Source organism: Rattus rattus, chromosome 4, assembly GCF_011064425.1.
Source record: "Rattus rattus isolate New Zealand chromosome 4, Rrattus_CSIRO_v1, whole genome shotgun sequence".
NCBI lineage: Eukaryota > Metazoa > Chordata > Mammalia > Rodentia > Muridae > Rattus > Rattus rattus.
This window is the reverse complement of record NC_046157.1, coordinates 150724615-150751889: the sequence shown is the minus strand read 5'-3', so window position 1 is coordinate 150751889 and position 27275 is coordinate 150724615. Positions and strand designations below refer to the sequence as shown.

General features: G+C 44.7%; 1 protein-coding gene across 3 annotated transcripts in view; it reads left to right on the top strand.

Moving 5' to 3' along the window:
* Nucleotides 1-656: 656 nt before the first annotated feature.
* The window catches only part of Epha4 (EPH receptor A4), a 142797-nt gene continuing 116178 nt past the window's right edge, over nt 657-27275 (top strand). For 2 of the 3 annotated variants that reach the window (XM_032901430.1, XM_032901431.1), the window contains exons 1-3: nt 657-821; nt 4015-4082; nt 8543-9206. In XM_032901430.1, the coding sequence (XP_032757321.1) occupies nt 731-821; nt 4015-4082; nt 8543-9206 (823 nt within the window). In that variant the 5' untranslated portion in view covers nt 657-730. The remainder of the gene's footprint in view (nt 822-4014; nt 4083-8542; nt 9207-27275) is intronic. The other variant, XM_032901432.1, reaches the window with a different exon arrangement.

Here is a 27275-nt window from a genome sequence, read left to right as displayed (position 1 = left end):
CGATAGAAAGATTGGGGACAAGTGGCTACGTTGGGGAGACATTGGAGAGGACGGGGCCTCCTTGGCTAGGTAACTAAGAAGGAAAGAAATAATCAAGCTACGAAAGTCCCCCAGCCCAAAGCATTTCCCACGGCGGAGCGCCATAAAGACACAAAACCGGGCAATGAGGGTGTCTGCGTGCAGCAGAGAGCGCCAGACCTGAGCTGGGGTGGGCAGTACAGCGACCCGACGACCTCAGCATGGGGCAAGAGCCAAGGTGCAGGTCAACCTCAGACTTATTTCATCTCAACAGGAGTCTTTTCTCCTTCGCCCTGCTCCGGATTTGGGGTCCGGCGAGGACTGCCATCATTTTCTGGCCTTCCCCGCCGTCCTTTCAGAGTCTCTCGAAGTTCCCTCTGCGGTCCAAGGGATCGATCCCCGAGGACCGAGACAAGGTTCCGGAGCTCCCGTGGGGGCACAGACCCATCACAGCTACGGAGCCAGCCTCCGGAGACCTTGAGCCCTGCGGAGGCTGGTGGGGGCGGGACCTCGGGGGGTGGGCTCTGCACAGTGGGGGTGGAGATGTGGCGCCGGTTCTGCTCTGCCATTGGTCGCAAGCTCCGGACTGGCGGGTGTACGTCACGGGCCGGGCCCACCCTCTTGGCAATGTCTTCAGACTGCTGCACTCCTAACTTAAGCATTTATTCCACTGGGATAGAAGCGGTAGGAGCAGCGTTGGCACCGGCGAACCATGGCTGGGATTTTCTATTTCATCCTCTTTTCGTTTCTCTTTGGAATTTGCGACGCTGTCACCGGTTCTAGGGTATACCCGGCGAATGAAGGTAAGATCCGGGCAGCCCTTACGCGATCCGGGACCCGGAGAGGGTGATTCACTGATGAATGGTTCGGGAGCTCAGAACCAGTTAGGATGGGGGACGGGGGGGGGGTGGAGAGCGCGGCGTGAGCCTCGCGTTCCCACTCCGGAGAAGGGTGCGGGACAGAGGGGATCCTCTTAAGTGGGGACGGAGGAAGATCGGGCAGTCTGAACTGAGAGGGGTGACCGATGCAAGCTGCCACTCTGCCCAAGTTTGTAGTGAAAGGCCAAAGTTTATCAGCATCCGCCTGCAGGGCCGGCTTCAGGAGCCCCCAGGGGGATACACCAGGATTTAAAACAAAACAAAACAAAAATAACGCGTGAACAAAGTCCTCTTCATCAGCAGCACCAGCGAGAAGGGAAACGCAGATGAGCAGTGAAGGCTTAGCGCGCCCGGCCTCTTGTCCAAGCCTTGCGAGCCCGGGTTTCTGCAAAGTTTTCCCAGCGCTGCGCTTCCCGGGACCTGGCTGCCTGGTCTCCGCAGCGCAGCGGTGGTGGCGCCGCTTGCGGGCGCCGGTGACCTGATTTCTAGCACCGGGCCTCAGACACCTTTTTCTCCATCGGGCCGCGCAACCTAGAGGTTGCAATCGCAGGCCTACCTCTCCCCTACCCCAGATCCTTAGATCATCCAGCAAACCTAGAGGAGCAGTCAGCGAGTTAAACATACCCCACTTTAAGCTTCTCTCTCCGGAATGGTGTCCTGAACTAGTCTGTAAGGACTGGCATGACCCACCGGACCCGTTCTTTCTTGGTGCTGTTTTCTGTTTGTCTATTGAGACGTGCTGGAAGGATTGTTTGTTTTTCTGTCCGAGGTGAGGGGAGAGGTGGTGACCATTTAGTTTCTAATGGGCCTAGAGGGAAGAGAGCATTCTCTGTTTTGTCTGTCTCTGTCTCTCTCTCTCTTCCTCCTCCTGTGTGTGTGTGTGTGTGTGTGTGTGTGTGTGTGTGTGTGTGTGTGTGTGTGTGTGTTTGAGGGTAAATGTGTGCGGGTGTCTGCATGAACCTGGACTATTTGTGCCGGGTAAGCGAGTGCGCAGGGTGTGAACGTGGGCCCGGGCCTCTCCAACCTATGCGCATTAGCTGTGCATCTGTCTTATCGATTCTTCCCACTCCATCCATCCATCCATCCATCCATCCACCTATCCATCCATCCATCCATCCATCCATCCATCCATCCATCCATCCATCCATCCATCCATCCTCCGTCTCCCCAGGCATCAGTCCATCTAGCTATTCCTGTGCAATCCACTATCATTTTTTCTGTTCCGAAGGAGGGAGCCAAAAACCAACTTAGGCTTGGCTAGGCAGAGGGTACCCGGAGCTCTCCGGGCAGAGGTTTGGACACTGTCGTACACCTGCCCATAGGCACTGCAGGGGCGGAGGAGGGGAAAGTGGGGTAGAAGAGTGGTCTCTCCCCTACTCCGTCTTCTCATTCCAGGGTTTGTGGCTTCGGTTTAGCACCTCGACAGCCGCTGTCGCTCAGTCCCTGGGGCTTTTCCTCTGAGCGGAACCGCGTACCTCGCGTCCTCATGGCTACTTACTTTACACACTTGTTAAGTGTCCCCAGAGACCTCTCTCGCCCCAGACGTAGAGACAGTTAGAGTTAGGGTTCTTTTTCACCTTTAATTCACCTTTTTTTTTCCCTTTGGGACGCGAGACTGGGCGCCCTAGACAAAAAGGCGCACGATGGAACCGTAGGCTAATGTTGAAGTGGGGGGGGTGCACCTCCTTGCCCCTCCTTCCCTTAAAAATTAATTCATTTTGTTGCTTTTTATTCCCATCACGTTTCCTTTTCTCCCTTTTACCCTCCCTTTCTACTCCCTCCCTTTTTTTGTAAATTGGGTCTTATTGTTCCCTTTGTGTCCCTAATCCACCTTACATAAATCCAAGTGGATGTAGCGGGCTTTTCTCTAGGGACCGGGAAGAGAAGGGAGCACAACTCCAGGCGGGAACGACCCGGGAAAGGCTCTGCATTTTAGAATAATTAATAGACCCCAGGAATACAGGATCTTTCGGAGAGCTGGGGCAAAGGGGTTGTTTTTAACTTCCTGAATTTGAGGGGTAAAATGAGGGGAGGTGGGCAGAATTCCAGGCCCTGGGGGTGAGACTGAGAATTGGGGTACTCGGGCCGCCAGGACAGGGGCCTCCCATTCCCACCCCTCCCCCAGCCTGAAGAGCCAGTCTCCCTGATCAAATTAATAACCCAAAGGGTTCCTTTTAGATGGGCCTTTCGAGTCCAGGCCCGAAGATCGTGGTGGGAAAGGCAATGTGGATAGGTTTCGAATTCATTGCCTCGCTGTCAATGTCGTAGGCACCTAGTGCTTTATTCCACCCTGAGAAGGGTACTATAGCTCTAGAGGCCTCTTCTCCCTTCCCCCTAGCTTGGAGGCCCAATGTTAGGTGTAGTGCAAGCGTACTAAATCCATTAGGCAGTATTCCATACCTAAAATTCAAACCAGCCATTTCCTGGGGGGTGGAGGGCTCATCTCGGTTGTCCTCCAAAGGACCTAGGAAAAAGAGAATACTTCGGTGTACTTGCATTTTAACCTTAGGGGTCTGCCGGCCTCCTTGCTGGAACTTAGATATTCAAAAAGCAGAGAGGGTATACAGGGACCTGTATTTATCTGGTGGTGGGGCTTAGGGGGAGGGGGGAAGAGTCTTTTCCCTGACCCCTCAGGTCCTCCCATAGCATTCACTTGTGGGTCTGTCACCACCACCGGTGAGTTATGTGGTCATCTGAGGCTTGCAAAAACAAATACATCGAGTAGATAACAGACGTAGATGAATGCAGACTTTGCTCTCTGGTGTTGCTGTCCTACACTGATAGATTTATTTTGTTTGCACTGTGTTTGAGATGCCCTATTCATCCTTTTTAGAAAAAAAAAAAAGAATCAATCGGGTCCTCGGATGGAATTTTAAATGCTAAGCAAGTTAAATAAATAACCTGCAGATTTCAAGAGGGGAGAGGATCATGTGAGGAGTGATTATTTACATAAGTGGGACGGAGTTTCAGTTTTGATCAGATTGGCTATTCGCACCCTCAACGCATATGGAAACGCTCAGGCAAATGGTTTTTGTGTTATTGGCTTTTTGCAATTGGAAATTAATCTGTTTTCCTTTGTTCTTTATATATATATACATATTTTTTTTTTTTTTTGCAGTTACTTTATTGGATTCCAGATCTGTTCAGGGAGAGCTTGGGTGGATAGCAAGCCCTCTGGAAGGAGGGGTAAGTTCTGAGGCCTTCTCTGAGGCAAGAGGGGAAAAAAAAGAGTGATTAGCCACTTTCTGAGAGTCTAATGGCTTGATTCTCTGTGATTGTGGTGAGGGGGTCAGATTTCCGCTGTGGCCTATGAAGTGAATTACGCTTTGTTGGAGAAATCCAATACTCCCTTTGGATAGTTCTGCCATGGAAGAGCTAGAAACCAAAAGGGCAGAAAGGGGCTTCAAAATTAGGAGATTGGTGGAAGTATAGACTTAGATGCCTATTTAAAACTAAAATACCGACAAGAAATACGATCTGGAGACCAAATTAGAATTTATGCCTATTACTCTGGTGGTCATGGAGTCCTGGCGGGGTTAATTTTAGAGCAATTGTTCTGCTTCCAGATGAAGAAGGGGAATAAAAAAAGATAGCAGAACGAAAACATCTCCAGTTTGCACACCAAAGCAGCGGGGGAGGCCGGCCTCCTTACCTTTTTGGTCCTAATCTTGTCAGCTGCCAGTTGAGGAAGTTTCTGCCTGGCCTTGGGTATTCAGTTTGGAAGTTTAATTAAGCATTTGAGTCTGGATCTCCACAAACTGGGGATGCTTGATTAGAAAGCACAAGAGGGCATCCTTCTTCATACCTCTGCTAGGGAAATTGTAGAACACTCCATGACCAATCCAGCAGAAGACTTCCTTCCTTAGCAACCACATCCCCACCCCCACCCCCCAACCCCCAAACGAGCAGCAGGTCACAAGTGAATCAGTCACAGAAGGAAGTCAGGGCAGCTTGTGTCTCTGACTGTGGGCCCGGATTGAAATAACTCACACCCGTTAAAAACTTAAGCAAGCCATCTGACCCTGACACGCGTGATAGTTTATGACAGAGTCAATTGATCAGGAACAATGAGAAGCAAAGATTAGCAAGCGAGGCATAGAGTGTGATGCCAGCACCCAGCGTGGTGTTCCACAGCCTTGAATAAAGAATTGACAAACAAAACATCAAAAAGGTTCATAGACACTATTATTTACAATATGTGTTTCAAAACTAAGAATGGGCAATTAAATAGTCATTAAAAAAAAACCTGAGGAATCAAAGCAGGCCCTACAATCCGCCTGAAATGGAGATTGCCCTGCTTTCTGACTCTCTGTCTGAACTTGACTGCCTGCTGTTGGCTTGGTCTTTGATGAAAAATTCCATTCTGTCTCCCAAACCATTTTTTTTAAAGGCCAGGAAAGGGAGAGTGATTGGCAGGCCTCTGGTAGTGTAGACAGGCTGTATTCGGTGCTGATTGCCCGCAATTGCCCTCATCCTCTGACTGTGAAGAAAGCTACAGCTTTATCTTGCTTCGAGTCAGACTCAACGTTAATCCTAGACTCTGGGCCAGTCACTGGGCCAGATGATGCTTTCCCAGGCTGCACCAGGAGTTTCCCTCCCTGGGTTAGAGTGTCTGACAACTACTGGCCAACACAACTGAGGAGAGAGAGTCTGTGCTTATGAGAATGTTGTAAATGCCTCCTTTCTCTTTCTCCCTGCCCTGAGCATGAAGAGAGAATACAGCTAAGATTGTTTTCAACCTAGCTTGTTTCACTAAGTATACACTTGGCCCATGTAAAACCAAAGAGTGACACATTTGGAAGTAGAGTCTATGGTCTGTCTGGTTTCTAGAAAACATGGGTTGGAATTTAGTATGTAGTATGTAGAATCGCTGCAAGAGCACTTAGTCACATTTTCTAGACTCAAAACTTTTAGTTGTTTTGAAGTCTCTATTTAAAAAGAAAAACCCAAAACACCAGAACCACCATGCATAGCTTACTGTGCACAACCCAGAACTTTCTGTGGACTTGAGTCTTTTTCCTCCATCATTATGAGGTATGTGTCAGTTCAGCTATTATTATTATTATTATTATTATTATTATTATTATTAGGAGGTCAGACATGGCATTTTATAAGCCTACATTAGGATTGGTCATTCTGCAGGAACAAGAGAGGGGAGTGTGAGACAGAAAGGCCCATTGTCACCTGTTAAATTTCAAGTGCAGAATCTACTCACTGACATGTATACATACATACATACATACATACATATATATGCATACATGTGTGTGTGTGTGTGTGTGAGAGAGAGAGAGAGAGAGAGAGAGAGAGAGAGAGAGAGAGAGAGAGAGAGAGACATGACATGAGAGCAGATTGGGCAGGAAAGAGATCTGCAAGGGGAGGGGCATCAGGGGTTGACAAGCAGGGCTCCGTGGCACATATGTGTAAACATGTGATGATAAAACCTTCATTTTATACACTACCCCCCCCAATTTTTTTAATGTAAAAGTCATTCAAAAACATAGCCGCCATTGAGAAAACTGTGAATGCTAACAGTTCAGCTAATCTCTATGTTTTTATCATTGAAATCCTTTTCAGGTCTAGAATGAACGTAAACTCTGAGGATCCACTAACTAGAAGCAGATTTTCTTGGAAAAGTCCAGGTTGAGGGTTAAAACATGGGGGCTTCTTGATTGTTCAGGACTCTCTCCTTGGAGACAGAGTATTTTCCCTTCTTTGTTGGAAACTGGAGAGCTGTGTAATGGTGGCTTTCACTTGTAGCATATTCTTTTAGAAACTCTTAAACAGTTCGCCAACACCCCAAAGCAACACATGAGAAGCCCTCAGAGATGGCTTCCTGTCTCAGAGAGCAATCAGGAAGAGCAGGATAATGGTGACAAGTGAAGGCTGGCTCCTGCTGGCAACTCGTACCAGGCACTCCCTTCTGACGGTGCCCATTTAAGTGGGTGTGCTGTGTTCTGTGGTGATTAGGAAACAGACAACTAAGGGAAGATCCCTGGGTGCCATGGGCCACAGAACAATGTGTTAATACACTGAGATGCATACTCACCTGACCTGAATTACCCCACAGGGGCTCTAGAGAGAACTCCCTGCACTTTGATTTACAAGAATAAATGCGCTTTTCCAATTCATCTTTGCTCTGACATGAGCGGCATTCTGAGTAGGTATTTTGGATGCAAAATCTATTTTTAGATTTACATGAATTACCCCCAAACAAGTAAACTACTTATAATTTATCACCTCCTAGATTATAATAATAATAATGATAATGATAATCACCACAGGACATGCAACACTCTTCAGCTCCAACTTTCACAACGAGAGCAGAAGAATCGAATATAGAATTATATGCATTAAAACCCTTCATCAGTGGCCTTTCTGTCCACTAAGAGTTTCCCCTGCGAGAATGGGGACCTGTTGAAAGATGCATTAGGATACCTGTTAGAGGGGATGTGTCACTGTGGAACACAGTTTTCAAAACTCTCTCCCCCCCCCAATTATATTTCTGTTAGGTATTTAAACTGATTTATGCCAGATCTATATCAACCCCGCATTATTTTGAATGCTAATGAACAATTGGAAGCTGTCTAGCAGTCTAGAAGGAGCTAGGGTTTAGGTGTAACCCAAACGACCTTTTTGCATTTATTATAGGAGGGGTGAGAATCTCTCCTCAAAATGAGTCCCTGAGCGCGGACACTACCCACCATTAGTCTGCCAGTCAGGAAGTAGAATGCAACGAGAAACAGCCCAGTCTCCTTTTAATTTTCTTGCCTGGGCTTTCAGTCATAAATACCACTATTTTGGTTTAACTGGCTGAGACTAATTGGAAGGGAAGCACTCATTCATTCACCCTGTTGACGTGTGTGTGTGTGTGTGTGTGTGTGTGTGTGTGTGTGTGTGTTGTTTCAAAAATAAGAAAATTCACACACTCAGAGCAATTCAATGGGTTCTGAAAAGTTTTCAATTCCTGTGATAGTCTATTTGAGAAACCCGGCCAGGGTTCCTGTACTGTCTCCCAGGTTTGCAGAAACCAGGTAGGATTTTCTGTTTTGCCCTTTAAAGACTAGGAATAGTTTTGTTTTTTAAGTCATAAAAAAAAAGTATTAGGGAGCAAAGTTCTGACAGGAACACTGCTAATTAACTGATAACTGTCTCCTTTGGCAAGTTCAACTCTTCCTGCCCTTAATTTGCAGATTTCTGTTTAGTGTTGAAACAAATACACATACAGGTTTGTTTTTTTTTTTTTTCATTTATGAGTAAATGTTGCCACTTGGAGCGGTAGCTCTTGTAATAGGTGAATTTGAGGTTGCCCGACCATCTCAAGAACTGCGAGAGCACACGAGCAGTAAATCCACTGTTGCCTTTCTGTTTTAGGCAGAAAAGAGAAGCGGTCTGTGTAGGGAGGTGGAGGGGGATCTGCAGTGAGGAGTGTGTGTGGGCGGGGGGGGGAGGTGGGCAGTTCTCAAGAAAATAGCAAAATAGCCCATAAGATACTCCCTACCCCCGGGCAGGGTGGGGGTGGGGGGACTGTCGCACAGTAATTTTCTTCTCTATTGGAAGGATAACTGTCCTCAGAGTGTGAAATAGATTGGCTGACTCTCTGAAGAAACTTTCTCATTGATAACGTTTCCTTTGGATCTTTGCAGTGGGAGGAAGTGAGCATTATGGATGAGAAAAATACACCGATCCGAACCTACCAGGTATGCAACGTGATGGAAGCCAGTCAGAACAACTGGCTGCGAACTGACTGGATCACCCGAGAAGGGGCGCAGAGGGTGTACATTGAAATTAAGTTCACTCTGAGGGACTGCAACAGTCTTCCGGGCGTCATGGGGACTTGCAAGGAGACGTTTAACCTTTACTACTATGAATCGGACAACGACAAGGAGCGCTTCATCAGAGAGAGCCAGTTCGGCAAGATCGACACCATCGCAGCGGATGAGAGCTTTACACAGGTGGACATTGGGGACAGAATCATGAAGCTCAACACCGAGATCCGGGATGTAGGGCCCCTGAGCAAGAAGGGTTTTTACCTGGCTTTTCAGGATGTGGGTGCTTGCATTGCCCTGGTGTCTGTTCGTGTGTTCTACAAGAAGTGTCCCCTCACCGTTCGAAATCTAGCCCAGTTCCCCGATACCATCACTGGCGCTGATACCTCTTCCCTAGTGGAAGTTCGAGGCTCCTGTGTCAACAACTCAGAAGAGAAGGATGTGCCAAAAATGTACTGTGGGGCAGATGGTGAATGGCTGGTACCCATTGGCAACTGCCTATGCAATGCTGGGCACGAGGAGCAGAATGGTGAATGCCAAGGTAAGAACAGCCATACTGTACTTTTCATTAGGGCTTAGTGCACGTAATTAAATCAGAGATGAGACTGAATGGAGTAAAGCCAGTAATTAGCAGCCCCTGTGGGATGTGCTGGGACAGAGGGATCTAATGAGTAAGTGCTGTAGCTCCAGGTGGCAAGGCTAAGACATTTCTAATACTGAGAAAACAAACGATGCTGTTGTAATCAGCAGAAGGCCAAGCACATTTGCTAACAGGCACTTAGATCCCAGCCGGCTTGATGCCCCTTCTGAAATGCAAATGAACAAGCTGAAGAAATGGGCTTGCTTGATCCTTGCTTAAAGAGGGCAAAAAACCCTTTTGGAGCCGGTCTCCTGACTCTTGGTGAAGGAGTTAATGTACGTTGACTCACCAGGTGCCCTCCCACTGATTACAATTAATCTGCATACAGAGAGGACTTTAATTTTTTCCCTGCTTCGTGGACCAGTGGAAAAGTGGCCCAACAGGGTGAAGTAGAGGATACTTCAAGTACCTCTGTTCCAACTAATGCCCCTTGAAGGGTTTCAAAGCAAAATGAATCTTGACAAAAGATCTCTTCATTTCTTTTAGGAGATCATAATGCAGTTAGGGGGAGCCTCCTGATTGGATCTGTGGTCAGAGGCCATGATGATAGTAAACTGTGATCCCTTTTGGTTGTTGGGTTTTGGTAAAAGTGTACTTTCGTTGGTTGGGATCTATTACTAAAGGGATCTTCGCTATCTCACACAAATGAGCATTTAGTTTCTGACTTCCCCTGTCAGAGCAGAGACCGGCAGTTTTGTGTTTGCATTGGAGCTAAGGTTGAGAGGAACTCCTGCTTATATCATGTGTGGATTCAGATGTCCAAACAAGCCAGTCTTCTGTCACGCTTGGCATCATCCACAGTCTGTTGCTTCCCTACTCTGTAATGGCCACTGCAAAGTGGTGTCTCCGGGTTCCAACTGTGGAACCGATCAGATGGATCTTTTCTGTCAGTCGAGGCCTTGGGGGTTCACCTGATTGGGTGATTAAAGAGCCTGAGGTAAATGGCTGCCAAACAATTTGTCCGGCATCCCAAGCATCCTAATGACAGGGTGGGATCAAGTGTAAGGCATTCATTCCACTCGCTAGACCTCAAGTCTGTGGGCATCGGCACAAGAAAAAGTCCATTGGTGGTCATTGTGGTGCTATCCGGTTACTCGATTCCGCTTTGAGAGTTTTTCTACTTCCTCCAGGGGCCTTCACTGATTTGCTGTAGTTATTTATTTCTGGGAGTGGCCTACTACAGATGTTCTTTTATTTCTTTATCAATAAGAGATAAAGATCAATTGTCTTATTTCCCAAGCTAAAGCATTAATTTGCAAATACGAAAGTCACAGCACAAAGTTTCCTGTGTAGATGAGCCGTGTACTGTGTGATTTGGTTTTGACTTGGAGAGGACTTGATAAACTTGGATGGGCTCGAAAGCCTGAAGGATATCCTGGCTTTTGTATGAAAAAAGTAATGTGTACCTTGTCACTGGTGCAAAAGCCTCGACAGCCATCGCACACAGCCAAATGCCCAGGATGGTGACACTACGGCTTTCTAGAAAAGAAGCTTCTCCTTTTGATTTTTGTAAACCCTGACTTTCTATCTTCCAGAGATCCCTGTATGTGATTGTTGCTCCTCCATTTCCGGCTCACATGCTCTCTCTGCCAGCATTAGCTCAGCTCAATCTCCCTAGAGCTATTGATTTTCAGTTGTCACAGATCCTGGTAACTCATATATATATTGCTCTACCTGCAACTCCTTGATGCCTTTACAAGCCAAATTAGTGGGGGGAGAGAAAAAGAGAGGGAGATGAAGCCAATGGAACGTTTTTGTGGTTTGCTTTATGGAACTGATGTGTGTGAGTGTTCATCCTGTGATACGCGGAAGGGACAGAGCAAGGAGCTGAACTCTGCAGCAGACCCTGTCCATTTCGGAGCAGCTGCCTACAAAGGTGGTTTTTAAATGAATGAGATGAAAGGGTATGGATGGTTGGGGTGTGCGTGCGTGCGTGTGCGTGTGTGTGTGTGTGTGTGTGTGTGTGTTGTGACAAAGGCCAGAGGAAGACTTACTGTCCCTGTCTCATTCTCTTAAGACGAGGTCTTGAGGAACCCAGAGCTGTGTTGGCAGCCAGTAAGTCGCAGAGAGCCTCTTGTTCCCCCACTCCTGAGAGCTGGGGTTACAGTTCTGTGTGTGCTATACCTAGCTTTCCTATGTGAACGCGGAGCATTTCTCCCTAGCCCCGGGTCTGGCTCATTGGAGAACAGGGACTTGCAACAAACGATGCTGGGATGGCTTCAGGTTGGTGGAGTAACTGAGAATGGCATTGAACTCCAGATCCCCCTGCCTCTGTTCCCAAGTGTTAGGCCTATGTGTGCACAGCACCGCCCCCAGCAGCTGAGTCATGTTTTAAGAACTTGGTGTTTTCATCAGAGCAGGGGAGTGGGGGGGTGGGCTTCGTGAGTTAAATCCGAATTTGCTTTTTTTCCCCCTCACTGCATGGATAACACTCAAGGAGATGCTTGGAGTGCAAAAGTCAGTCATTTGTTTTTCCGTTTCTGCCCAGAAGTCTCTGGTGAATTTAAGCAAGAAGGAAAAACTTGACTAGGAGATTTCTGAGATCCCAAACTTGAATGAGATCTTTAAAAGATGATGCCTCAGTGTAAAACTCCCCGGAGGAGGAAAACAGTTGACCTTGGTGGACAACCTTCCTGGACCCAGAGCATCACGGGATAGGTCAGACAGGTGTGGGGACTGGGGAGTGTCTCTCAGTTTGATAGTTTGGTGATATGACCTTGAGCATATTTCCTAAGCCTTGGTTCGTTCAACTGTAAAACTGAACGGAGGAGCCATTGTACTAAACCCACAAACTTGCCGAAGGACTCCAGGCAGTAGAGGTCACCTGGCAGATCAGAAACACTAAAGTGGTGGACACGTTAATATCTCTGTCACTTGCTCTTCCCAAGGTCAAAGCTTTTGACTTGGGAGTTGGGTTAGAATAATTAATCGGGTTCCCAGCCACTATCTGCAGTCAAGGCTAAAGATGGACACCAGCCCTAAATCCTTCACAAAACCCCCTTTTCACACCTCAGATCTAAAATCATTTGATCCCCCCCCCCAACCTTTTTTCTCTATCTCTATAGCAAAAAAACTTTTCCTCTGAATGAAAGACCAGCGATTTGGGGGTGAGACAAGAAGGGGAATGTAAAGAGAGCTTAAGGAGAAGCATAAAGGAGACCAGGCCAGCTCCTCACAACCCTGGCAGCAGGGTCCTCCCCATTGTCTTTTCAATGGGTCCACTGCAGCAGAACAAATAGAAGGACAGGTGAAAGGTCACCTACTTCCTCATCCATCTTCCTCAGGGTCTGAGAGGTCAGAGGGAAGATTGATTAAGATTTTAAACATTTGACAAAGGCTCCTTGGGTGAAAATGGCCAGGGCGGGTGGGGGCCTGGGGTGTACTGTTGTCTCCAGTCTAACCCTGGTCATCCTCTAGAGTCCTCAAGGGACCTTGGTGACAGTGCTACACTTCCTCTTGCAGTTCTTAGAGCCAACAGTACATGCTGATGTAAGAGGGATGCAGTCTGCCTGGAAGGTGTCAAGAGCCTGGGCGATGGCTAAGCTGGCCGAAGCAGCTGCAGTTCCATTGTGCCGTGGACTAGCATGATCTAAAACGATTTGGTTTGGTTTCACTAGGACAATGAGGGGTGTCAGCCACTTGTCTGTCCTCGAGGAGAGAGACTGACTGTAGGACCCAGTCAGCCCAGGCCTCAGGACTCACTGCAGAGGATAGCTCTACTCTCTCCTAGTTGGTTTCCCAGGCTTAGTAGGATCTGCAGTGAAAAATTAAGATATAAGGTGGTCTCTCTTTCTGTGTCTGGGGAGCAAAGACGGACTCACACGTGCCTGGTGTTTAGGACACAGTTCCTGTCAGCTCCGAAAATTAGGCAGACCAAAAGACTTGTAATGTTTTTAAAAATCTTAATTTTAAAAGCTGGAAAAAAAAATTAAAAGAGAGACCCGGATCTACTCTTTGGGAAGTGCTAATAAAAATGTTTACAGAATGGACGTATAAAAAGGATATTAGTGAAAAAGAAAAGATTCTTTAAAAGGCAAAGAATCATAATAGTGACAATATGAAGTTAGGCAGGAATCCAGTGGTCTGGGAGTCTAGCTCAGTGGTAGAATATATATATATATATATATATATATATATATATATATATATATATATATATATCCCCAGAACGGGAGAGATTGTGAGGTCCAACCCTAGCAATATAAATGCAAACTAATATAAATAGCAACTGTGGACTCCAGTACTGATGTGTATTATATCGTATCACACTTGCTGTCTTGAACTATATCATTCCATATTCTATAGCATCCAAGAATGAATGAAGGCTGTAGGAAATGACATGACGGCTACGAAATTGAAATATTGTAAATTTATCCTCTGCAAAGGAGAAAACCATATCAAAAAAAGGCAGATGGCTGTGTTTGTCTGATACGTGATAGGACTGTCATAGAACGAAGCGGTGGACAGAAGGGTTTCAAATATAGTTCAGAGAGCCACCCCTCCATACCCTTTCATTTTGTGAATTTTTTTTCTACCTTTGAATCGTGTCTTTAAGAATCAATTGCTCGACTCATGAGGCTGCTTTTATCTGCAGCTTTGAAGCGCGTCTGTGATCACTCACAGACCTAATTCTTTATCTCAGAGGAGCAAGGTTTAATTATTGTCCTTTTTCTTCCATAGTCTTTTTTAAAAAAATGTTTTTTCCCTTCATTGTGTGACTAGGTCTCTTTTGTGAGCAGGGAATCATGCGCTGGTCTCTATTTTGGGTTCAGCAAAGCGTCACCTGGGAATTATCTCAGTCAGGGATTTTTGAAATACGTTATTTGAGATTTGATGACTTATTTTATTCTAACTGAGCTTCCTTGAACCTTTCAAGAGTGAATTAAGACGTCATTATTTTTATTAATACTTGAGCTGCTAGGAAGAGGGCTGATTAAATGGTTTTCGCGGTTGCCACTGTGCAGAACGAAGGTGGCCCTGGTACAACTGGCTTTCACAGCCTCGAACTCCACCACACTTAACTTTTTTTCTCTCTCTCTCTTTTGGCTTTTAGTTGATGGATTTAATATTACCAAAGAATTGCACGCTTGTCAGAAAAATTCCCAGTGTAGGCTTGTGCAAAGTCAGGAGGAGTTGCTCACCCTTAACACATACACAGAGGCTTCACACACACACTCAGGTTTCAAACTCACTCCACAGCCACCATCTGCACAATTTGACAGGTACCTCTACTTATACATTAAAAAAATAATAATAGCAACAGCTATTCTTTTAACTGTCATCTTGTTTATTATAAAACGTGGCCATTGTAAACACCCATTTATATTAGGGATGTAATTTTCCTTCATTATTGGAAAAGTTAAGTAAGATCTTCATACTACAGTTTCTGAAATATTACTTTATGAGACACGGGGCCTCACTGTGTGGCTAGCCCTGGCTAACTTGGGACTCTCTATGTATGTAGACCACACTAGCTGCAAACTCAGTGAGATCCATGTGTCTCTCTCTGCCTCCGGAATACTGGCTCTAAAGGCATGTGCCACCATTGCCAGGCCGATATCTTTAAGCTAACACTTTAACTTGTAAGTTGTCCTTGCAATTTCCATTTAGAAACAGTTGATGAACTGTGCCTTATTAGTTTTGTGGTTTTATCTTGAGCAAGTAAATTTAGTAAAACGTCTTGATGTAAGTGGACGAGTGGGGCCAAGCGATGTCTATCCAAGTCACTGCCATGGTGACATTCAATGGAGCAGAAGACATCTCATTAAATGTTCATTGAGTGAATTAATAAGTAAACAAATGAGTAAGGGATTCTGGCCCGTGTTGTATTAAACATTTATCTGGGAGACTTATATTCCATGGAGTCCTTTGCTTGCGGGCTAATGCATCAATAAATTCCTAGTTTATGTGTTCGCATTTCAGTTACCTCCTCGCTCTTTTTTTTCAAATGAGCCATTCTCTCCATTGGCTTGCACTTGAAGATCTCTTCCATGTCATCCTTTGCCTTAACCACTACTATACAGCTGCCACCAACCACCACCACAACTGGGTTCATTTAGTGCTCAACAACTCTACCGATCTGGAGGCTCACCCCAATCAAACGCGAGGACAGGAAGACGGGTGTGGTGCTGATCTAAGGCTTTGGAAACTCCCGTGATTTCCTTGTGCTAGGTCATCACAGATGACCTTGCCCTTCTGGGGCACCTCCTGGAAGGCGTGTCAGTGTGCACACCTCCAACACCAATGCTTTCCTCAGCCATGGCAGTGGGTAATGGATGAGGCTGAGGCATTACCTCTGGGAGACTCTGCAGTGGTGTGGGGGTCGGGGGGAAAACTAGGCCTTATCTTTTTATCCTTAATATCTCTGCCAGGACGTGGTATGCAGCTCATGAAGTTAACACAGACCTAGCATAATCCCGAGAGTTTGAGGGTTGAATGGAATTTCTCATTGTGACTTACCTGGATATGTAATTATGGACACTTACTCAACTTCCCTAACCTGAAGGTCACATGTGTACATTGGTGATACCTACCCATGTGCCATTGAGTGTGGTCTGTACATAGAAGCATTATGTATGGAGGGCTTATCATCAGCCATCACTTGAAAATATTTTTTTAAAAATATTTATTTGTGTGTGTGTGTGTGTGTGTGTGTGTATGTGCACACGCACGCTTGTGCATGCACTAGGCACTGTGTGTGTACAGTGCCCAAGGAAACCAGAATTCATTGAATCCCTTGGAGCTGGAGTCACAGGTAGTTATGAACTGTTCACCACGGGTGCAGGGAACTTTGGAAGAATAGCAAGTGTTCTTAACTAGAGAAGTCTCTGTCTAGCGCCGATGTTAAAAACCTTTACTATTATTTTTCTGGTGTGAGTATGAATATGGTAGCAGTGTGGGGCTGTTTGGTCAGTTTCTGCCCACCAATAATAATAGGTCTCAGCATAGAGATTTGTTTGTTTTGAAAGGTCAATGGCTACTTTTCCAGGAAAGAGTAATGGTGTAGGTCTTAGTTAGGTTTCTATTGCTGTGGTGAAACACCATGACCAAAGCAACCTGGGGAGCAAAGGGTTTCTTTCAATCACAGTTGCTTGTGACAGCTCATTAGCAAAAAAGCAGTCAGGGCAGGAACTCAAACAGTGCAGGAACCTGAGGGCAGGAGCTGATGCAGAAGCCATGATAGGGGGTGGGGGTGGGGGTGGGGGTGGGGTGGGGTCTTCCTCGGCCTGCTTTCTTATATCACTCTTGACCGTCAGCCCTGGGATGGCATCACCTACAGTGGGCTGAGCCCATCCCCAGTGATCACTCAGAAAATACCTTACAGCTGCATCTTTCAATTGAGGCTTTATTAGATATGGCTGTAAGGGATTTTCCTTCCTTCCTTCCTTCCTTCCTTCCTTCCTTCCTTCCTTCCTTCCTTCCTTCTTTCCTTCCCTCCTTCCTTTCTCTTTAAGACAGGGTTTCTTTGTGTAGCCCTGGCTGTCCTGGAACTCCCTCTGTAGACCAGGCTGGACTTGAACTTATAGATAGATATCTGCCGCCTCTGCCTCCGAGTGCCGGGATTAAAGGAGTACATCATCATCGCCACATCATTGGGCATTTTCTTACTTAGTGATGACTCTCTCTAGCTTGTATTCCATTGACATAAGCTAGCTAGTACAAACAGCAGAGTAGTAAAGGTTCTTTTTAATTTTATGTATATGAATTCTTTCATATATGTGACTAGTTGATGCTTGAGGAGCCCAGAAGAGGGTGTTAGGCCCCTCAACCTTGAATTAGGCTCAGTTGAGAGTCATGTGGGTGAGTGTTAGTAATTGAACCTGAGCCCCCTGGAAGAACAATCAATGGCCTTACCCATGAGCCATCATACCTCCAGCCCCAAGGCTTGTCTTACCTACATTGATGACATCACACACACCCTCTTTATTAAACCACTGTTCTAAGTCAGTGGTTTTGAAATGTGATCCATATGGAGTCTTCCGTAAAACCCTTTCATGTGGCCTACAAGGTCAAAACTTTCTTGATTCTAAGATATTGCCCCTGCCACTCATCCTCTCAGAAGAGCAATGGAGTTTTGCAGAAGCTCTCTGACATGCTATCTCACTGAATTAATTATAGAGCCAGGTATAAAAATCCAGGTGTCTAGTACTAAGTCTGGCATTTGAAGAGATACAAAAGAGAAAAACAGATTAGGAAAGTTATGCCCTCTTTCTCTGTAATCTTATTTGAGACACACAGTTTTGGGGGTGGGAGTGTTTATTTTGGTTTCATTAAAATATGTTGTTTGTCTTAACCCAGAGTGGGTTTATTTGCTTTCCCCCACCCTTTTTTGAGACCCAGTTTCACTATGCAGCCTTGGCTGTCCTTATACTCACTAAGTAGGCTCTGAACTTGTGGTGGGCCTTCTTCCTCTTCTCTCCTAAGAGCCAAGATTATTGATGTGCACTACCAAGCCCTGCTTGTTATTTTTGCAGTGATTAAAAATAATAACAAAATAGTTGGACTCAGGGAAGGCAGTTGCTGTCAAGTCTGATGACCCAAGTTCGATTTTCAGGACCCAGATGGTGGAAAAGGACAACTGACTCCCATAGAATTGTTCTCTGATCCTCACAAGGCACGAAAGCCCAGTCTACACATAAATAATTAAATTTGCTTTACAAATGCCTTCCAGTTTTCTGTTTGTCTTGTTCTAAAGGTAGACACAGACAGCTGTAAGTCATCAATAGAAGTGCCTTGGCATCCCAAATAGCTTTTAAGAGAAGAGAGGGTTCCAAGGCCAAGAAGAGAGAACCAGTGTAGGAGCCCATCAGCCTTTTATTTGGGCAGTCAGACAATCCGGAGTGCACTTCTGTCTCCTGGTGGTCTGTCGAGACACGCTACTGATTTAAATGGATTTGGGAAGGTCTGGCATGGCGAGGGGGTAGGGATCTTTTCCATAATCTGGGAGATTATGGTTGGTTTGGAAGAGTGGCATTTCAGTCGACCTTATAGATGCTTCCATAAAATTAGGCACCAATTTACAGCCCTTGGCTTCTTAAAAACTGGTTGTCTGTGTCCAATAACATGGCTCAGTGTTCCCTTTAGATTTATTATAAGAAGAGATGATTGAAGAAGACCCAGAGAGAGAGTGGGGTTTTTTTTCTCTTGGATTTTCAAACTTCTCTCATCCTATTGTGTTGACAGCAGATACCCCTGAGCTGGTAGGGGAAGGAAAAGCAGGTGAGGTCACTTGGTTCCATGATCTAGAGGGTAATTAATAGGCCCATAACTAAATGGACATCCTATGAATATTCAGGGTCTATTTTGCCTTCCTGGGAAACAGGCTTGTTGGAGTGGCTTTCAACTCCCCTTGGAGACACCCAGCATTTTCGGGGTGAATGCGGGTCGTCAGCTGTCTGCCTGGCTTTGCCTTTCCAGGCAGCAAATTCTCCATTTGCATATTCTGTATGCGCCTTCATGCAAAACAGCACACCCATTTCCCCCTTTCACAAAGGCAACCAGGGCTTGCCTTTGGAAACCCCAGCCAGAATCCCAGTCTGTTTATGCAGAACCCAATGAGTTAGACACCGTGCAAATTAATTCGGCTTCCATTTGATTTGAATGCTTCCAGAGACTAGGGGGTTGGAGGCCAGAGTGGACTGTTTGCACTGGGTACTTTTTGTATAATGCCCCTCCTCCGGCCCCCAGTTGGAATGGTTGTCAACTCTCTATCTCCCCCTGCCCCGTGCAAAACAACCCAAGCCCCTGCTGCCCATTTCATTTTGACCTTTGGGAAAAAGACGCTGGCTCTGGTGAATCCTGAGACTTGTCCTTAGTGACAGCCCCAGTTGGAATCTTGCTGTTCTTTCTGAGGTGGGAGGAGATGGTGTTATTCAGATTATGCTAGGAATGTTTAGAAGTGTTCCGACAAAGAGCTTCAGAAAGTTTTGAAGGAAAAGATTCTTCTCTATAAGAGTTGTTCGGTCCCAGGAAGTTCCAAAAGTAAGTTTTAGGCCACTGATCGGTCCCTTCCCTCATTCAACAAATAGATATTGGAAGTATGTCAGAGACAAATCTTTCACCTGCAATTCTATATCTGTGAATGAACGCACCAGTCCTTGAGTCTAGAAACAATTAATTCACTTACTTTCCTGATAACATTCTTCTGACAAAAAGTATATTTACCGCGCGGTAGATATATTCTCTGCACTCCTGGTTGTAGGGTGCCTTTGCATTCAGTCCTTTCCTTATTTTCCCCAAATCTTCAAATGGGCCCAAGGTTTACCTTATTCTTTCTAAAACAGGGACCTTGGCCCATTGCCTGTTTAAACCAGCAATCTTCACCCACATTTATAAACCAGAAGAGGATTTTGTATGAAGTAGTTTTCTGAAGTTGAACTTGTCTTGAGTTCCATTAACTTTCAGGGTGGAAAACCAGGTCCAGACAGACTTGGCCTCCTCGTTAAAGTGGAGGAAAAGTCAGAAAGCAAGATGTAAATGGGGGAGAGCTTTGAAGGCAGCTTGTCCCACGCTCTGACAGAGTTTGATGATGCTGTGCAAAGTCCATTTGGGATGGATTATTAGGATTAAAGTTCCGAAGCATGCCGTGCACTTGGTGCGTTCTCTGGTGTCATGATTGGTTGAGAGAGTTCAGCTGCTGGGCTGGCTCTGGTTTCCAAGTCGGATTTAAACAGACCCGCATTTCTCAAAGGTGATCTTCCTAACCTCTTCATAATAAGTTACAGAGCTCAAATTGCTCAAAATCCTTAAAATACTATTTGAAGTCAGTTGATTGATAACGATCATTTCCCACACAAGTACAGATATTTCCCACACCAGTACAAAGCCATGGTACAGTTTCCTAATTACCCTGATAATCCTGTTTGCTTGTATGTTCTAAACTATGAAGTGCTGGGTAATTATTCAATTCTTAATAGAAGGCAAATGGCAACGTAAACAATAATTAGGATGTTAGACAGACTAATGCGCTTCAAAGCAAATTGGATTTTTTTTCATAGTGTTCAGCGTGAAGTCCCATAAAACTAACAATTTAGAATCAAGGCAGAAAAGGTTCCGTTTTGTTCATATTTTATGGCGGTATCTCTTCATGGCTTGTTTCTATGAATAGCAGTTTGCCCCAATGAAACTGGCTGTGCCCAAGCCAATCTCACAATTGCTTCCCTGCTGTTTGACATTTGGCTACTTTTGCCCAGAGGCTCCAGCTTGGGCCTTTGTCTGTCTGGGATCCAGAGGTCAGAGGTTAACAGAATACTGATTTTCTCCCATAATACCATGGCAGGTAAATATGGCCCAACCTCATGATTAGGGAAGACCCAGTCAGCTAGGAATGCTTTTCTCTAAAGCCTTTGTCCCTAACAACGTCTGTGATTTAAGATGCCTAGTTTCCCACCGATGCTCCCACTCAGACTCCAACATTCTATTGTATGTGACTGTGACGTCACCCTCTAAATCCCATTCACAACTAACAAAACCCCCAAGACACATGACCCAAAAACTTCCAGCAGAAAATTATTGGATTTGAAGAGTAAATTTCTACAAATTGAATAATGTACTACTACTTAACAGTCCTAGGCATTCACTTTTGTGTTGTAGTCCTAGCTATACTTTTTTTTTTAGATTTATTTATTATTTATAAGTACACTGTAGTTGTCTTCAGACACACCAGAAGAAGGCATCAGATCTCGTTTCAGATGGTTGTGAGCCACCATGTGGTTGCTGAGATTTGAACTCAGGACCTTTGGAAGATTAGTCAGTGCTCTTAACTGCTGAGCCATCTCTCCAGCCCTGTAGTAGATTTTAATGATCATGTATTTTACTGAAAACCAAGACGGGACAATAAATAAATATTTTAATAATTTGTAATAATTTGGCAATTCTCCAATCTCTCTCTGTCTCTGTCTCTGTCTCTGTCTCTGTCTCTGTCTCTCTGTCTCTCTGTCTCTCTCTCTCTCTCTCTCTCTCTCTCTCTCTCTCTCTGGTCTAGCCTTCTTAATGTGTGAACAATTACAGGTGAAGTTAAGTGAAGAATCGGTTTTATTTTGATTTCTATATCCCTTCTCTAAGGAACTACCCAAGTGTTTATCATTATCAATGATACTAATGTTTTACATCATCTTCGTCTTATTAGCTTCATATCGCCAAATTTTCTCCCTGAGATTAAAAACATTCACTAGATTAGATTACACCCTCTGGTTCTGATGCACAAGGGCCTGGAGAAGTTTAAAACGTTTCAAAGTGGGCAGGGGTGTTTGTTCAGTGTTTGAAAAGTTCGTGCTGTTCTTGCAAAGGACCCAGTTTGATTCCCAGCACCCGCAAGGAGATTGGCCACTTCCTGAGGCACCAGGCATCACTCATGAATAAAATGAACCTAAAACAAAAATTTTAATGGTTTAAGCTTACACACACACACACACACACACACACACACACACCCCACCTTTCTAAGTCTTGCCTTTTCTGTTTGGTCAACCTCTTTTCACACTGCACTGTGAACTTGGTCCTTGGATGAGGTTTGTTTTCGGTTTGAGTGTTTGAAAAAGACATCTCCAGTTTGAAAAACAGTTTCCTTTTGAAGTGTCTGTCCTGGCAGTGACTGAAGCAGCCTCAGGCAAATTAGCATGTTAAAAGAATGGATCAATAACTTCTCTGACTCCTCCACCCTCCTTGCTCTCTTCCAAGGGAGGGAGTTTTGAAGAACCCTAGGAGGCCCTTGACAGATGTGCCAAGAGGACCGTCGATCGCCAAGTGGGGGGTAGGGGTGAGGGGGGACATTGACAGCTTGATCTAGTGCCCAGCCCACGTCTGCGCTGGCCATTTGAAAATAGATGCAGGAGGAATTGACAGTTTCAGAAAGCACTTGCAGTTTATGTAATTATGGAGAGGATTGGAGGGAAAGTGTTGGGAGAGATAAACGATCGATAGCTGGCACTCCTCATCTGAGCTCACCTTCATCGCTCCGTTTTGTTGCGATTAGTCTCTGGCTTTGAGAAGAATGTTTTACCGGTTTGTTTTTCCTTAAGGGTTGCGTAAGCCTGTGCATTAAAAATGTAGATAGCCCAGCAGCCCCCTGGGTTTGAAAAGCAGGCTGGAAGGTAGCTAACACAATCTTGCTATGTATGTCTATGTCTTTTTACCATTCAGAGGCGCTGAGAAGAATTAGTAGTTTAGTACTCTGTTTTTTCACAGTAATTCCTAGATCCCTCTAAACCAGTGGTTCTCAACTTTCTGAGTGCTACAATCCTTTAATACAGTTCCTCATGTAGTGGTGACCTCCAGCCATAAAATGACTTTATTGCTACTTCATAACTGTAATTTTGCTACTGTTATGAATCATAATGTGTTTGATATGCAGGCTATCGGATAGGTTGAGAACCACTACTCTAAACCCGTTCTTTGGGAAACTGTCTTTGTTTGCATCCTAGAATTTAAAAAAATTAGCATCAAGGCAGTCCTAAGGTAGGTCCTGTGGATTTTTAAGCAAAGGAACTTGCAGGAGGAACAAGTGTGCATCGCCTTTTTGCAAAGGTGAGAGTAACATTTTAAATGGCTTCAAGTAGAAGAGGATGGTGAATGGGTAGAATTCTCCAGAGGGCAAACAGGATGGCTGTACTAACTAATAAGCTTAAGTACCTAATTTACTGTCTTGATAAAGGATTGGAAGACCTGTTTTGATAGAATTTTGGTCCTATAACTATTTCCATAGCTTTTAAGCGGCCACTATAGATCTGTGTACCTGGACTTCAGAGGAAGTGTGCATTTGCATGAAAACTTGGTAAAATGTGTGTTAAAGATCTTGGCTTTCCAGACTCCTAGGGAGACAAAGGTCATATTTTATCTTTTAAGAATTACAAGTTGCTCTTCTAGAGAACCCACATGGCATCTCACAACTCTCCGTAACTCTAGTTTCCGGGGATTCAATGTCCTCTTCCGGTTTCCTTAGCCACCAAGCACACCTGAGGTACACAGATGCAGGCGTAAAATAAAAATACGTATTTTAAAATTAAAAATGGTATCATGTTTAGAAAGATACACCGAAAAGCGCTGTACATCCCCAAAAGGATTACTTATGTCTTCTATAGACAATGAAAGAGGAACACAAGCCCACTGAGTTTTTCCAATATTTTCCATTATATCTTATAGCTGGTTATCATAGATCTACAGGGAAGCTATTGATTTTTTGTGTGATTATCTTACATCCAATCTCTTCATTGGGCTCTCATGTGAATACTAATAGAGTCTCAGTTCATACTCCAGGGTTCTTAGAGAAAAAATAGTCTTTATTGCAAGTGATTGTACTTCTATTTCTTCTTTCCTACTCTCCCAAAATTTAAACCTTATTTTTACCTTAAAATATTGGTCAAAATTGCTCAACTGTTAACTAACAGTAATGAGGACCAAGAGCACACTTATTTTATACTTGGATTTAACGGACATAATTAAACTGTTCCAAATTTTCTAACTATTGTATTTTTGAATTTTTGTTTTGTGTTTGTTTATGTATGTTTTCTTGAGACAGAGCCACACTTTATAACACAGACTAGCCTAGAACTTACTATGTAGTCCAGGCTGGCCCAAACCTCACAGCAATCCCCCTGCCTCTGCTTGCTGATTGTTGGGATCAGCAAGTAGGAGCTGTTATTCCTGGCTTCCTTTTTGCAGAGTTTAAACACTTCATCAAATGAATGAATCAGTGTCAAATTTTCTTCAGTCACGTTTTGATGAGCTGTTTTCCTGAGACTTACTGATTTAGTAATTTTCTTTTTTTTTTTTTTTTTTGATAAGAAGTCCAAAACTATTTGTAGGTGAAAATCAGTTCGGGAGGTGCAGTGAATTCTAAAGAATTGCCTCCTGAATTTAATTTGCTTATTCAGAATGGAATTGGGGGAGAGGAGTGGTCAGTTCTTTGAAAGATGAATGACTGGGTGTATGTAATCTTAGCTTGTGAGTCGTAACTAGGGTTTTTATTGATGTAATGAAACAACCATGACCCCAAAACACAAGCTGGGGAGGAAAGGATTTGTTGGCTTTACACCTCCAATTGGAGGAAGGAAGTGAGGGCAGGAACTCAAACAGAACAGGAACCTGGAGGCAGGAGCCTAGGGGCAGTGGACAAATGCTGCTCGCTGGCTCGCTCCCCATGGCTTTCTTACAGAATCCAGGACCACCAGCCCAGGGATGGCACCACCCTCAATGGACTAGGTCCTTCCGCATCACTCACCAAGAGAATTCTTTACAGGCTGCCTCCAGCCCAATCTTATGGTGGTGTTTTCTCAATGGAGGCTCCTCCATTCAGATGACTATATGTAGTTTGTGTCAAGTTGCCATAAATCTAACCAGCACAGTGACTGTTGACTCCTTTTTTAACTTTCCTGTTAACCCCCACTCCTCCCCTGTACATAGGACTGATGGCACCTTCTCTGTGGGAACACCACCCTAAAAACAGCAGCATGTACATACCTCACCTAGGAAATGGTATCTTAGTATCCAGCAAATGTTGACTTCCCCCCCCCTTAATTTTCAATAAATAGCCACGCATTGTTGGTCTACACGTGACCCTCCTCTTTCCTCTTTGCATACACGTGGCTTTTTCTCATGTCTTCTCAGGAGGTTAGGGTCAGTTCAGGAACTTTAGATTCTATTTTCATATTGACACCGTTTTAGAACATTATTCTCATGAGAACTCTTTCTGCAAGCTTAAAAGATTCTACTGTTAGCCTTGGTTCAGAGGTCGTGCTTGGGATTTAGACTGTCTTTGCTAGGTGTTCTGTAAAAACACAAGGGCAACAGACCTAACCCTGGGACCCTAACATGACTCACACAAGTGGATTTTCACACCCAGTGGTGTAGTCTTTCCTCTTGAATCAGATTGGACAGTTTTCAACCTCTTCTGTCTTCAAGAGGAAAAGCAAAGGTGCCTCTTCCTACTTGCCCATCCTCTCATGGGTGATTCTGTTACATGAGTAGATCTTTAAGCCTGTAAGAGGAAGGTAGTAGGGACTGTTAAACCCAGGGGCAGATCACAGGCATGGTTGAACAAGTAGGAGCCAGAAATATGAATGTTGATAGGCATGTGCTTGGAAAAATGTTTAATATCCCATCAGGCTGAGGTGCTGTCTACTGCACAGTGGGGGATGGGTGCAACCCCTCTGATTAGGGCACCCTCTTATTAAAGGAGATGAGGTGAAAGACCAGAGGGAGACCGAGAACATGGAGTGACTGTAGAAACACTGGGGACGCCTTCAAGTAGCAGCTTTGACAAAATGATTTGTGGATTTGGAGGATTTGGTGGTTTCACTTTTCACTTAATTAAACAAATTATTGTGTAGGCCACAGGGAGTACAAAGATTCCCAGAAGATAGAGTCCACTTCAACGTAAGGGAAGGGCTGTGTCTTTATTTTTGGCACTGAGGATTGATTGAATCCAGAACTTTCTGCACTCTAGGCAAGTCATCTACCCTATATCTGCATCCCCCGTTTAACCTTTTGAGTCATGATCTAGTTACTAAATGACCCAGAATGACCCTGGAATCACTCTGCGGTCCAGGTATTTGTGTGCAGGTCCCCGAATAGCTGGGCTTGCAAGCCTGGACCACCAAGCTTGGCTATGCCAATATTTCCAATTAACTAAGAGTGCGGTTCAAGGTGCATGTCTTTTGTTTGTGGACGCATTCACACTGGCTAGATGATCCATGCCACCAAAGAGCCTTTATGACTTGAGACTTCTGTTTCTCAGTAGGCACTGCTGACAGATGGTGCAGGACCCACTTCACTTAGTAACTCTCAGCTAAGAGTTATAGATCTACCCTGTGGGAAATTCAGTACTTCCAGTAGTCACTGAGAACTCAGGGTGTCAGCCCCTAGTCACTGTACTAGGTCAGTAACCTCCCCTCCACACACACACACACACACACACACACACACACACACACACACTCACACACACACACACACACACACATTTCCTAGTTCCCAGGGATGTAGATTGAAGAATTTTTATATCTCTAAGATTCTAAGATGAGCATTTAGAACACTCAGCTCTAAATATTTCCTGTTTCTCAGAGTAGGTATCTTGGTCCAGGGTCTTGTTATTTAGAAAAGAGAAGATGCTCTTCTGCCAATGCCAGCAAGAGAGCTGTTATTCTTTTCCAAAAACCAAATGGTGCTCCATTGGGAGTTTCCACAATAAACACACATTAATGGAGATGGAAAATGTCGTTGGAAGAAGAAATTACTAGCCCTGCTCTTCCAGTCTAAGCTTCTTTAGTCCTGAAGCACTCTTAGGAGATAGGTACTGTTTGTATCCCCAGATAAAAAGCAGACGCACAGAAAGTCTGGGCCAGGCAGACTCTTCTAGGAGGTTTGCAGAAAAAGGCAGCCCAGCCTCCAGGCTCCAAGCTCTCCAACTGTCCACCATGCTTTCTCTCGGAATGTTCTGCTATTTTCTCTCCCTTCCATCATCTACCTCTGTATGTATGTGCATGTGAGATGTATGTGTACACATGTATGCCCATGTGTGTAGGCCCAAGAAGGCTGTGTTAAGTGTCTTGTTCTATCACTATCTGCCTTATTCTTCTGAAGCTGGATCTCTCACTGAACCTAGAGCTAGAACCCAGAAAACACCAACAATCCTCTGGTCTCAGCCTTAAACAGCACTGAGGTTATAGGTGTGTGAACCCCCAGCTTCTCATGTGGGTGCAAGCCTCTAGGACATTTCTCCCGCTCCTAGGGAAAATTATTCCTATCTTGACAGTGTATCACAGCATAAAGGGATGATAGGTTTCCCTTGAATTTGCCTTCTGACTGGAAATTTATGTTTATGGGCTAGAAAAAAAAAAGACAAAGAACCTCAAGGAAGGGTGGTTTATCTAAATGATAATTTCTGATCTGTTTTCCTTCATAATAGATTATGACCTGTAAATATAACCTAAATAAAGTACCTGTTCCTCCCCCAAGTTGCTTTTAATCAGACTG